Source organism: Silene latifolia, chromosome 6 (assembly GCF_048544455.1).
Source record: "Silene latifolia isolate original U9 population chromosome 6, ASM4854445v1, whole genome shotgun sequence".
NCBI lineage: Eukaryota > Viridiplantae > Streptophyta > Magnoliopsida > Caryophyllales > Caryophyllaceae > Silene > Silene latifolia.
In genome coordinates this window covers 57,506,268-57,520,810 of record NC_133531.1, presented here as the reverse complement: position 1 = coordinate 57,520,810, position 14,543 = coordinate 57,506,268, and the positions used below count along the sequence as shown (strand labels likewise).

The 14,543-nt window shown below is 37.2% G+C and overlaps 1 protein-coding gene across 1 annotated transcript; it reads left to right on the top strand.

Annotated features, from left to right (window-relative positions):
* Positions 1-10,100: 10,100 nt before the first annotated feature.
* On the top strand, positions 10,101-12,349 carry LOC141586810 (alkane hydroxylase MAH1-like). Its single transcript, XM_074408175.1, has one exon. The coding sequence runs from the start codon at positions 10,405-10,407 to the stop codon at positions 11,920-11,922; it is 1,518 nt and encodes a 505-aa protein (XP_074264276.1). The 5' UTR covers positions 10,101-10,404; the 3' UTR covers positions 11,923-12,349.
* The last annotated feature ends 2,194 nt before the right edge of the window (positions 12,350-14,543 follow it).

Here is a 14,543-nt window from a genome sequence, read left to right as displayed (position 1 = left end):
AGAAATCGAACCCTACTTGATATGGTTCGATCCATGATGAGTCAAACCGAGTTACCAAACTCGTTTTAGGGATTTGCGATTCAAACCGCAATAAGATCTTTGAACAATTCTCCCACTAAAGCCACCGAAAAGACTCCATATGAGATGTGAACGGGAAGAGTTCCTAATATATCCTACATGAAAATTTGGGGATGTGATCCTTACGTCAAGATAAAGAACGACAACAAGCTTGCCCCAAGATCCGAAAAATGCATCTTTGTAGGTTACCCCTTAACCTCACGAGGTTACTACTTCTACAAAACTCAAGATAACAAAGTGTTTGTGTCTTGCGAGGCTGTCTTCTTTGAAAATCAGTTTATTTCTAAGAGACAGAGTGGGAGAAATTTTGAACTTGATGAAGTTCAAGAGCCACAAACCGAGGTAGAGACGCAAGAAGTTGTTCCTTCGTCGTCTAACGCGGTTGTCCCTCCTCCACTTAGAAGAACGGGCCGAGTTATACGCCATCCCGATCGATATGTGGGACTTATCGAAGAAGATGGAACACTCGATGTATTGCTTATAGAAAGTGACGAGCCCGCCACCTACAAGACTGCAATCTCTAGTCCAAATTCCTCCTTATGGCTTGAAGCCATGAAGTCCGAAATGGATTCTATGCATGAAAACCAAGTTTGAGACTTGGTAGATTTGCCTAAAGGGGCAAGACCTCTTCAATGCAAATGGATATTCAAAGTCAAGAATGGCATAGAAGGACATGACGATGTCTACAAAGCTAGGCTAGTGGCAAAAGGATTTACCCAAGTCCAAGGTCTCCATTATGATGAGACCTTCGCCCCCGTAGCCATGCTAAGATCCATACGGATTTTGTTAGCGATCGCCGCATTTCATGATTATGAAATATGGCAAATGGATGTCAAAACCGCTTTTCTAAATGGGCATTTAGAAGAGGAGGTGTACATGATACAACCCGAAGGTTTTGTTGATTCTAAAAATCCTAACAAAGTGTGCAAGCTTAAGAGATCCATTTATGGTCTTAAGCAAGTATCTAGAAGTTGGAATCATCGGTTCAATCATGTTATAAAGGAAAATGGTTTCACTCGAAGTGTTGAGGAACCATGTTTATACATGAAATTTAGTGGGAGCAATGTTGTGTTCCTAATCTTGTATGTCGATGACATACTACTAATTGGAAATGATATTCCAATGTTGTCTTCTGTTAAGAAGTGGTTAGGTAACCACTTCCAAATGAAGGATTTAGGAGAAGCACAACGCATATTAGGTATCCGGATCCATAGAGATAGATCCAAGAGGATATTGGCACTAAGTCAAGATTCTTATGTTGATAAAATTCTTCGACGGTTCAGCATGGACAAATCTAAAAGGGGTTTGGTACCTATGGTAACTGGGACTATATTGAGCAAGACTCAATCTCCCTCCGAACCCCATGATGTTGAACGCATGAAGATGATCCCTTACGCTTCCGTTGGATCAATCATGTACGCCATGATATGCACACGCATCGATGTCTCGTATGCCTTGAGCATGACGAGTAGATATCAAGGAAATCCAGGTGAGGGTCACTGGATTCTTCAAAGAACATCCTTAAGTACTTGAGAAGGACTAAGGATTCTATCTTAGTGTTTGGAGGAGACACCGAACTCCGTGTTAATAGATACACGGACTCAATTTTTCAAACAGATAGAGATGACATGAAATCACAAGCTGGTTTCGTTTTCATGCTCAATGGTGGTGCCGTTAGCTGGAGAAGCTTCAAGGAAGTCCGTGACCGCGGATTCAACAACGGAGGTCGAGTACATTGCGGCATCGGGAAAGGCGCCAAGGAAGTCGTGTGTGGATCGAGGCAATTCACGGAAGGTCTAAGAGTAGTACCTACCGCCAATGATCCCATTACTCTCTATTGTGATAATAGTGGGACGATCTTCCAAGCTAAGGAGCCAAAGTCTAGTAATAGATCTAGACATGTACTTAGAAAATATCATGTCATAAGAGATTTCATTGAAAGAAAGGAAATTGCGATTTGTAAGGTTGGGACGGATGACAACATAGCCAATCCGCTCACCAAGCCTTTATCGCAGGCAAAACATGATGGACATGTGGCGTCCATGGGACTTAAACGTGTACCAAGTTTATGTTAGATTTTGAAATGAAATAAAAGTGTTGTTTTTGTTCATATTCATAATCGAATTTGCCTTTGATCTTTTTATTATACATTGTTATATCCAAACGGGTTGTGGAGACATTTGAACCCCGTTAAAGTGAACACGGATTAACATGGTATTTGCCCATAGTCACTTGTATGAGGTGACGTCTCGAAGTGACTAGAGTGTGATGCGATTGATGGCAAGTTCAAGTGCCATAGAGTCATGTGAGATGACAAATCGATCACATAGGCAGACTGTTAGGAACGTTTTGTCGGGCCTAATGACCGCTTATAGAGTTCTGGCAAATTTATATAGTCTGGTCGTGGCGAGAGCTACTATAATATTCAAATGAGTCGATTCTTTTGACTAAAGACTATTCGCCTAAGATGGCACAGTTTCAGATTAACTTTGATTTGTGTTACTACGACCTTCGTAAATGGGGTCAAATGGGCATATTTTGGGTTATGATGGCTGTGGCTAGTCGAAGGGAATGAGTGCGATAGGAATTGTCCACCCCTAGTCAGGGTTATAAAATATCTCAGGGTCACTTGAGGAGTAATGAACTGGAAATGCGTGGCCACGCTCGGATTGTATCCATGGTGGATTAATCCGGTCAATCAGTTATTCTCCCGATCAAGGAAACCACTCTCGATATGATCACTTGCAAGTACGACCTGAAAGACATCTTGCATTGAGTGGAAGATAGTAATAGGACAAGAGAATTGGTGACGCACACTTGTCGAGGACAAGTGGGAGATTGTTGGAATATGTGTCCTCCGACAATAATGTGATCACAACTGTTGATCATGATGATCACATGTTTAAGTCTCATTTTAAAAGAATACAATTGTGAAGTATTTTTACTGTCAACTGGTCCACACATATCGGTAATGATTGGCTGACTAGAGTTTGACATTACTGTCGTGCGACGGTGGTGATCAGTTGATCCCCTAGGTCATACCTAAAGGATATTACTCTTAATTGATCATTTAATTGATCGTATAACGTTACGAATTAATTAAATTACTTGAAAATTGACGGATGATTTTGGAAGTAAAATTTACGTATCTCATTGTAATCTGATTAAATAAGATACGGTCTAAGTAATCGAATTGTTTCATTACTCAGATGAAATTATTGTTTAAGGAAACAATTGAAATTGAATGAACTATTATAAATACAAGTTATTGTGATTTATAATTGGTAAAATATTTTGGTACAAGTAATTATGAATTACTAGGTCGATTTTTGTATATGACGTATTTTTATTAATACGTTGATTTTTAATATGTTAAAAATACATAATAAATTTATGTGACATGTGACATGTGACATATGACAAATTGACATTTTGACAAAGATAAAATGGAGTCCATTTTATCCTCTTGACCAAAATATTGGAGAGGATTAGGAAAATATTAGGTTAATTGTATTAGTGGTAAACATAATCATGTTTACCTAATACTAGACTTGCATGCCTACTTGTTCTTGTGAAGGCAACCATGAGCATGCATTGGCTCCCTTGTTCCTCCTCTCCCACCCGGTTTTGGGAAGAAAACCATTGTGGTTTTTCTTCTTATTTTTGCCTAATATTCACTAATATACTCACTTGTGATTATTATTTATTCACCCATCTAAAAACAAGAGTTTTAGAAAGATAAAATTTCCTCTATTCTTCCTCTCTCTCAACCGGTTTTGATAGAGAAATCAAATAATTTTTGGGTCAATTTTTATACAAAATTAGTATTATTCTAGTAATAATAATATTAGTTTTATTAAGAGTATATCTTGGGTATAATTCCTTGGGAGGGATTCTCATCTTGAATCCTTGTTCATCCATTAAGGAAAGCTCAAGAACAAGAGAGTAGGAGAACTCTCTTGTGCCCTTTGATCCGAAAATCATATGTAAGGATGATTAATTCTTCTTTATTTTGTTTATTGTTTGCATGCATAAGATCACTATTTAATTTTATGAGCAAATTAACAAAAACATATATGAATATGTTAGTATATAGATCTACTTTTCCTTCAAGTTTGTCAAATGGTGATAAGGCAAAGATTGAAGGGATTGGTGAAGTTAAGGTGAGACTTTATGATGGCCAAGTTAGAAGGTTTGGTGATGTGAGATACATACCAAATATTAGTAGAAATTTAATCTCATTAGGTAGATTAGATTCTAAGGGTTGTACCATTCATGTTGATAATGGTGTTTTGGAGGTCACTAAAAAGGGTATGGTGATTCTCAAAGGTAGAAAAAGTAAGACTAACTTATTCACATTTGATGGAAGATGTGGTGGAGATGAGTTAGTTCAAGGGGAGGTACTCTCAAGTGAAGGGGAGGTGCTTCGAAGTAAAGGTTGGATCGCTCCTCTTGATGATTGACAAGTCCAAAGTAATGTTGGGCTTAAGTGGAGGTTTGTTGGGAATGTAACCCAACATTATTGATATGTTAGTAACAACATTAGAGTCTTTATGTCAAAGTTATGTTTTATGTTACTAGTATTTACATTTTGTATGTTAGATGTTTTTAGTAGTAAATATTAGGAGTTAGCTTTGAAGGATGTAATGGCTCTTTATGTTACTAGATAAGTTAAGACTTAGGAACTTATATAAATAAGGGTCATAAGTCATGTTGGATTAGTGAGAGAGAGTGTATGCTTAATATCCCGAGTTAAGCATAGTTGGAAATCGTAACTAGTAGTTAAGGGCAATAGCAATAGAGGTTTGTCAATAGGTTTGTAAGATGACGTGTCAATTATTTTAAAGGTTTGTCTACAAACCCTCTATTGTTGGACATGGGTGTTGAGGTTCATGGATGAGAGGGGTTACAATATAGTATCCAGGTTTGTGGAGAGAGAATGTGAGAGAAGAAATAGTATGGTGGGCCATGTGATGAACTTTGAAGAGGTTTATTTATTGTTGGGATGAGGTTTGTAGGTAAATGCGTTTGTATACTAACTTATGTGGCATGAGAACAAACCTATTGGAGGTTCATCTATTGCTAATGCCCTAAGTGTTGGAGGATTGAGATTGTATTATTGTTAAGGTTTAGGAATAATAATACAAGTTGGGTTGTGGTTAAGTCCATAACAAAATATTGTGTGTCTTTGCATTTTATATTATTTGTACCAAAAACCCCAACACCTTACTCGGAAAACAAGGGTGGAGGTTATTAATTAATGATGCCAGCCTTATGTATCGGGTAATTAAGACTAAGTACTTTGGTGGCCGTCTTTTTTAGAGGCGGAGCTTGGCAACAATCCGAGTTACACATGGAGGAGTATATGGGAGTCGAATGAAAGGTGTGCTGAACCTAGGACTTAGACGACGTGTTGGGGATGAGAAGGCGATTCGTGTATGGAAAGACCCCTAGATTATGAAGACACAAACATTCCGAGTGCTATCCCCACGCAATAATGATAGCGAGAACGTGCTCGTTGAAGATCTTATGCGTCCCAATGGCGAAGGTTGGAATTCTGAGGTGCTTGAGTCTTTTTTTCTCCCATTTGAACTTGAGTGAATTCGCAAAATTCGCATTAGTTTGGATGGACCCGAAGACGCTTGATGTTGGGACCTCGATAAGAAGGGCATCTTGCAGGTGGAGAGATCGAGGAGGAGCAGTCGGAGCTAGAACGCGAGAGGTAGTTCTAGAACAAGTTTGGACGGCCCCGGTCTTGCCCCGTGTTAAATTGTTCTTTTGGCAATTGTGTCATGACGCCATAGCATCGAAGCAAAATATTCTGAAGAGGCTAGGGATTGGTGATGCGTATTGCCCTCCGTGTCATACCAACGATGAGACTAGTCTCCACGTTGTTAAGGATTGTGGGTGGGGGATGAGTTTTGGGAAGGGTTGGGCATGGATATGTGTGTGGAGACAAGGGGTGTATGGGTGAGGGAGTGGGGGAGTGGGGGAAGAGCATTTTGAGCGAGTTAAGGGAGGAAGAGACGAGGGTGTTTATGACTAGGTGTTGGGCACTATAGAAAAGGCGTAATAAGGCTGTTTTCGAGGGGAAGAGGGGCGAGGTGCAAGGTGTTACTAAGCAATTGGCTCATGTAGTCGAAGAAATGAAGGCAAGGGAGGAAGAGGCGAGGCAAAAAAAGTTGTAGAGCAGGGGACACGGAGGGGAGAAGCTGATAGTGTGAGGGGCAATGAGGGAAGTGGCAGTGCGCGGAGCACCTGTCAGGGAGGCGATAGTGAGCGATGGGTTAAGCCACGGCCAGGGTAATCAATATGGATGCGGGGGTCATTGAGGGTGTTGGGGTTGAGCTCGGAACTATTTGAAGGGATGTGGAGGGCTCGGCATGCTGGGCGGTTGCGGTTCAGAGACAGGAAGAGTGCGAGGTGAAGGTGGCGGAAGCGGAAGCAGTTCTTGTGGGAATCATGGAAGCCCAGGCGCGTGGATGCTTACGGGTCGTCTTTGAAGGTGATTCGTTGGGAGTCATTAACGATCTTCGGCAACGGAACGGGGAAGAAGCGACATTCATTTAGTTTATGATGAGATTTATAGTAGATATAATTCTTTTGAAGTTGTGGATTTTCTTTTGTTCGTCGTTTAGGTAATAAGGTAGCCCATGCTATAGCACACTTTAACCCATGAAGCTACGGTAGGCACGTTTGGTCGGATGTGCTTCTCCTGAATATTGTTGATGCGGTTTTGATCGAGATGAATGATAAAATTATTAATCCCTCCTTGGGATTTTTCAAAAAAAAAAACAAAAAAAAAAACAGTCTGAAATTATCCGAGGGTGAAAATTGGTAGCATTCCTCAAAAAATTGATTTAAATTTGCCAACAATATGCATCTATAAAAAATGGAAGAACTTAGTCTAAAGGCGTAATGTTGGGAGAATATTACCGTATATGATAAATTGATAATATATCGTAATCGTAATAGTATAAATGATGTAGAGTTACCTATTTTAGTAGATTCTAGGTCTAGGTTTAGTTTATGGTAAATACAAATCGTTCATGAAATACTCTTCCCAGTAAAATTTTACATGATATCAAAGTCTCTTTGTGGTTTTTCTTGTTAATTACATCCTTCTCCAAATCTGATCTCTTATGTTTTTCAGATTAATTTCGTGCTTTCTTAAACACTTCTACTACTTTAAATATCTCTCTCTTCAGTTTGACACAAAGATTACTCAACGTCTCTTTCTCTCTAACATCATATTTTGTAAGAATACTTTTGACAACGTTCTTAGATGTTCTTATTTGCTTCTTCGCCTACACCAAAGTACCAACTATTGTGTTAATCATGGGGTCAAATAATGTCAAAGAGGCATCATGTCATATTATAATTTTTCCTTCCAGATAAGCTTGTTCATCTATTTATTTAGAGTACTTGAAACAATATATAATTGTAAAGAAGAATTGATTATTTTTGCTTTTTAAAGAGAGAAAAAATAAATAGAGCAAAAGAAGGGCTCTTTAACTTCAATCCGTTTCATTATAGATGGACAATATCCGTCTAAAGGTGTAAACGGATAGTGGCTCTCTCATAAAATGCAAGTGGGAGGGTAAGTGGGGATATCCATTTCTCACCCACTTCCATCATCCACTCTCATTTTGTAAGAGAGACATTATCCATCTACAACTTTAGACCAGGGCCGTCTCAAGAAAAGTGGAGGCTCAGTGCAAAAAAAAAAAATATGAGGCCTCAAAATTACAAAATCAAAGAACGTTTACATAAAAATATTAATACAAACTACAAATAATTTGAAAAGCGGTTCTTTCGCGTAATTTTTTTTTTTTTTTTTGAAGAGAATTCCTCTATCAAACTTTCATAGTCGACTTTGATCTCGGACTCTTTGTCCATGAATAAAAAACCGTTAAAACAAAGAATTTCATAATTTACTTTTCATCTCCAACTCTCTAATTGTATATTTGGAATGATTATGCCTTATGAGGAGGAATTGATTTGGAATTATTTAAACATTACAAAAGGAACATTAGATAAATTTATGGGAATATAAAAGAGCAAATTTAATTTTTTGGAGAGGAAATCAATTACTGCATATTTTGGGAAAGGAGATTATCATAAAGAGGAATGAAATATATATAACGTGTTTGTACTTTGTATTATGGTAGTTAGTGCTGACTTTAGTCCTTTTAATTTTTTTTTTTTTTTCACTTGTATGGGTCATACTGAGAATTGGGCCCCAAAATTTTGAGGCCCGGTGTCATTGCACATAGAACGCTAGGGGTTAGACGGGCCTGCTTTAGACAGATAATGTCCGTCTAAACTGAGCACTGCTCTAACTTTCATACTCCATTCCCATACAATGAACACAAAATCTCATTGAAGACGGGCTCTATCCGTCACAAGCTGAAAACAGATAGTACCCCTCTCACAATATGCTAGTGGCACTATTCATAGGATGCTCCATTTCCGCCCCACTTACTCTCCTACTTGCCTTATTGTAAGAGAGATACTATCCGTCTTCAGCTTGTGACGGATAGTACCTGTCACAAGCAAGACCAACTGATGAACACAAAATCACTACGAAAATGAACTCATTGTTGCTAGGACTAGGAGGATATCAACGTCAAAGTGCTTTAATTATCACTCATTATGCACCGCTACTGATTGAATGTCGATCTTGTACTTCGCTTGACGGACACGTACTACAAGTACTCGAGAGTAAATGATATGTATAATGACTGACTTATTAAATTGATCAAAATACAAAGCATAATTGGCGATATTGGATGACATTTTGTAATATAGGGTAATATTATTGGTATTATTTGGACATTTTGTTTATTAAAAACACTAGTTTGATCTATATATACCTAAAATAGGAAGTAGTATAGCACTTTGAAATGGATGGGAGGTGAATTTCATGGCCTGATTTGGTAATCAACAAATTAAAGTATAAGCTGATTTGAAAAACATATTATAAATGATAGATTTGACCAACATATTTTAATTAGCAATTAGTGATGGAGTAAATTTATCCTATTTTAGAAATTAGAATAAGCTAAGCAATATATTAGAGTAAGCAACAATGCTATAAAACATCAGCCCAAATATATATATTGTTTATCAAACAAACACTAAAATTTTTTAGCTAGTAATTCCAGGCCTGATTTGATAATCAACAGATTGAAGTATATATTGTTTGTGTTCCGGATGTAATTCCAGAGCAGATATTTGTTACCACTCGTAGCTCGTAGAATGACGTCTTTGCTTGAATCCTCCTTTCGGTCTCCTGAAACGATGAACAAACTGAGGGCTCGGCTTGGGGCCGAGCGAACTCACTCCGACGCTCAAGTCAGTAAACTTATGGGATAAGTTGTTATTTGACTAAATGTATATTGTAGAGAGATAAGGAAGATAATACCAGATGAATAGTGATTCTTAGGTTAAAATGTGGATCCTTTCCTCAATGAAGGTTGAGGAGTATTTATAGAGTTTCACCTTTTGTCACGTAGTGGCCAAGTGGCTAGCAGGTGAAAAGACCGTTCTACCCTCGGCCGATGGACCTATGGCAGGCCGACCGAGGGTTCTTGGATATGAGTACGCGGATATGTGCCCCATTTGGCAGTTGTCATGCCGAGACCCATTGTGACAGTAGATGGGTCGATGATCGGCTAGGGTCATCTAAGTCGTTGACTTGCTGTGGATATCTTTGACCTTGCTCAATATGTTGACTTGGTCAGCGGTGCAGAATATGCCCCATCAGTTTGTTTACCAAACAAACACTAAAATTTGCATATGTTAAAAGCCTTAAATACGCCAAAATCCACCAATATGTCGTTTACCAAACACCCTTATTATCTCTTTTTTGAGAGGGAAAGAGCTACCGGCTATGGTAACATCTTGTAACTTTACCCGATATGCTAAATTGTTACTTGGACATCGAACTTTTTTCAGTTCTCATTTGTTTTATTTTTTTTAACAAATGGGAATTTGTCCTGCCTATGTCAAGCAATTTCTCAACCATGCAGGGAACGTCAAGCTTACTAGATAGTTGCTTCTTCAATTTAAATTCGTACATGAGATATTAAGGGGTCCATTAATTAAAACATTTGGATTTCAATCAACCATTATACGAAATTAAAGGTTAGTTTTTCATCAAGTAATCCAACTAGATTGTTATGTGCTTTTATGGGAATGAAAGTGTCTTTTTTTTATTTTTTTTATAAAAGGAGAGGCTTTACATGAACACAAACCATTCCCAATACACCTTTAATTACTAGCTAAAAAATCTGGGTACTCGAATTTTATTCTGTGAGAAATATGGAGTCCTTTATTGAAATTAGCTTCATATTTCTATTTTCACTTGTTTTCTTATACTATTACTTCCATGAAAAAAATGGTATTCCGACTAATTGGCCAATAGTCGGAATGCTTCCAGCACTCTTCTTAAACATTCACAAAATCAATGATTATTTCACCGAAATTATTGAAAAAACCAATTTGAATTTTGTGTTTGAAGGACCGTGGTTAGCTAATATGCACATATTAGGCACAGTCGATCCGGCTAACGTACACTATATTATGAGCAAGAACTTTGGAAATTATCCCAAGGGTTCCAAGTTCAATGAGATATTTGATGTGTTAGGTGATGGAATTTTCAATTCAGATTCTCCAATGTGGGAATATCATAGAAAGATGGCTCAATCTTTTCTTAGTCACTCCAATTTTCATGAAAATCTAGTCAAGAATGTTCAAGAGAAAATTGAGAGTGGACTTAAACCCATCCTTAATCATGTCTCTAACCAAGGTATTGAGATTGATTTGCAAGATTTATTTGGAAGGTTCACATTTGACATCATTTGTACCATCCTAATGGATTTTGACCCGAGATCATTATCGATTGAGTTGCCTAGTGTCCCGCCTGCCAAGGCTTTGGATGATCTCGAAGAAATAATCTTGTATCGCCATGCCATACCGCCATTTATATGGAAATCCCTAAGATGGCTGAATATAGGTCAAGAAAGGAAGCATAAACAAGCTTGGATTATCCTTGATGATTTCATATATAGTTGCATAAGCAATCAAAATTCGAAAAACGATGAGATGGATATTGATGTTTTGAAATTATACATGGAAGAAAATGAGAAAAATTATGGAGCTCCCGAAAAAAAGAGAGATGATGATACTAAATTCTTAAGGGATACAATTCTTAACTTTCTCATAGCAGGACGAGATACCACTAGTACAGCATTATCTTGGTTCTTTTACCTCCTCTCTAAGAACCCCCATGTGGAAATAAAACTTGGAGAAGAACTCGAAAAAATAATGAATCAAACTCAAGATTTCTCAAACAATTCGAGAGAGTTATGCAACAAATTGGTTTATCTCCATGCATCATTATGCGAAACCTTGAGATTGTACCCTCCTGTGGTATTTGAGGCCAAGAGTCCGGTTGAGACGGATATACTGCCAAGTGGACACACAGTGAATCCAAATATGCAAATTATTTTCAATTTGTATGCCATGGGTCGGATGAAGTCAATATGGGGAGAGGATTGTTGGGAGTTCAAGCCTGAAAGATGGATCTCGGAGAACGGGAAGATTAGGCACGAGCCATCTTACAAGTTCTTAGCATTCAATGCCGGTCCTAGGACTTGTGTAGGGAAAGATATGGCCTTTACACAAATGAAGATTGTGGCAGCAACTGTATTAAGGAATTACCGTATTGAAGCTGTGGAGGGATATGAAGTTATTCCTGATATCTCCATAATTCTTCGTATGAAGTACGGGTTTAAGGTCAAGGTAAATCGTATTCAGGGAATGGCGAAACATGGGTAAGACAGCCACTTGGGTAGATAAAGATAAGCCATTTGTGATTCTCATCACCAGCCATTTACAATAAAGATTTCATAAATACTTTTGTGTATAATGTACATCACAAATTCTCATCACCAACTTGTTACGGGTCAAATAAAACCCACTTGGGTAGATAAAGATAAGCCATTTGTGATTCTCTAAGCACTCTTATCTTTGTCTTATCTACCCATGTGGTGATATTTGACCCGTCACAAGCATGTGACGGATATACCGGTCACAAAGGAGACTTACTGAATGTACATAAGTGTTTGGTATTACTTGTTGGTTTGTTGGTTGTGTATATGAATATGATTAGTGGACAGAATTAGATGTCATCATCTGATTAAGAAGTATCGTGAATATACACGATTATTTTCTAATATGATTGATAAATGTATGGTATTCGTTAGTTGGGGGTGTATCTGATAAATGATTGGTTACTTGAGGGTATGGTGTACATACCTCATAAATGTTTTTTTCTTTTTTCGGTATTAGGGGAGTCGCAAAGGCGATTTGATACTGACGAGAATCGAATCAAGGTCATGAATAGCACTGCTCATGATGTTTACCTCAAATATTGTGAATAGCTAGAGTGGTGTCCAATTTCGTGTGTTATATGCTTATATCTCATACTCATAATCATAATCATATCATAATCAACGATCTTTTCTTTTTAAACACATTACGTTTTGACATAAAATAGTTGACTGATTATATTAAAGGGATTGGTAATGATGTGTCACAAAAGGATAGTGTATTCAGAGAATCAGAGATTGACGTAAAACATGCCATAGGATCCAGGACCCATTCATTTTCATTACTGCTTAGCCATTGTATTGTGGTCAACTTTCCAGCGAACCAAATAAATAGATGATCCAATATTTTTCCAATAAAAATTGGCACTTCACATTTTTTTTGCAGCTTCTTCGGGAAAAAATAATTAAAAAAATTGTTGGATCAAAACATCGCTAGATGGAGGGGCGGAGCCAGAAATTGATTATAGGTAGGGCTAGAGATCGTCATTAGAGATTTTTTTTTTTTTTTTTTAAAAAAAAAACTAACTATTTAGTTAAAGAAAAATGTTTGTGTCCTTCGGGAAGGACCGTACTCCTTACACCTAAGCCATTATAATAATTACATTTGGTAGATTGCCTTGAAGTATAAGGAATACGGTCCTTCCGGCGGACACAAGAATTTTTCCTAGTTAAATTTAGCTTCGTTAGGTTTCATTTGTACTAATCAAGCTACATAATTTTAATTAAAAAAAAAAAGCCAACCCTATTGTTTAATGTTTCACAAATATATGACAAAAAAGTCACTTTATAATTATCCAATTAATGAAATATAAAAGATAATTTTTACAAGGATATTATTTCATTAATTATGGTAAATATTAGTTTGTACATTAGTTTCCGATCATATATTCTTGAGAATACTTCTCTAATTAGTTTCTTATCGTGTATAAAAAACCGTTTCTCATAATTTACGATTGGTAGAATAATTTACCATACATTTAAGAAACTTAAAATGTCTAACTTTACCATTAGAAAAGCTTGAAGGGCCTAGTTGTGGAATTTAAATAAAATTACGGATCTAATACCACCACTACGTTTTAATAATCTATAGACCAGAAAATAACGAATATGAAATTTTAATGTCTTAGAAAAGATAAATAGTAGGAATAGTGGAATACTAGCATATACTTGCGGGGTAGTGTTGAAGAACAAAAAGGAAAAAGAAAAAAAAAAGTCTGTACTTGGAATTGAACACGAGAATCTTAGGTAGTTTATCATATACTAACCACTAGACTCATTAATTTTACTGATTTCTTAAATATTCCTCAAAACGACTGCGGCTACGCTCATATAGTCCAATGGTTAGGTCCGCCCCTAGCTAGATGGCTAAATTGAGCACAAATATAATGCAAAAATAGTACTCTCAATTTCACTATGATGTTCATTCTTTACCTTTCGAAGTTTCTAAGATAGCATTTAGACCTAAGTTTTTAGCGGTTAAATATAGTACTATCTTTTTGGGTTGGAAATATAATTTTCCGAAACATTGCTTTATGACTAATGTAAAATATTTAACGAGAATTTCTCATGGTACCCCTTAATTTATCCGATTTCTCATGGTATCACCTTTGCTTTTAAGAATCTGCGCATGGTACCCTTGAGATTTCATTTTTGCCCATGTTACCCCTTAGGGCTTGCTTGAATTGAGGGGAAAAGGGTGTAAAAAATAAGGGAGTAATAATTTGGGGTCATTTTAGTGAGTTTGGCATGAGGGTGATTATTCATCTAGGCAACTCATTACTCCTATAAACGGGTAATGTGTAATACTCAGGATATTTTAGGACTTTGTTGACCGATATTGTTGACCAAAAAAGACCTTAGGGAGGAATGGGTGAGGGACTAAGTTTGGAACATGATCCTTATAGGGTTTGATTACTCGACCTAGCAGAGGCTACTTGGCCGAGTACTCCAGTACTCAACCGAGTATGGCTGCTGTTGACGTGTTAATATAAAACGCAAGTTCGCGAGATTCATTTCATTTTTCTCATTTCCTCAACAGTTCCTCTTTCTCTAACCCTAGCCTGCCAC

Coding starts and splice junctions, on each gene's coding strand:
- LOC141586810 (XM_074408175.1), top strand. CDS start 10,405: ATGGAGTCCTTTATTGAAATTAGCTTCATATTTCTATTTTCACTTGTT.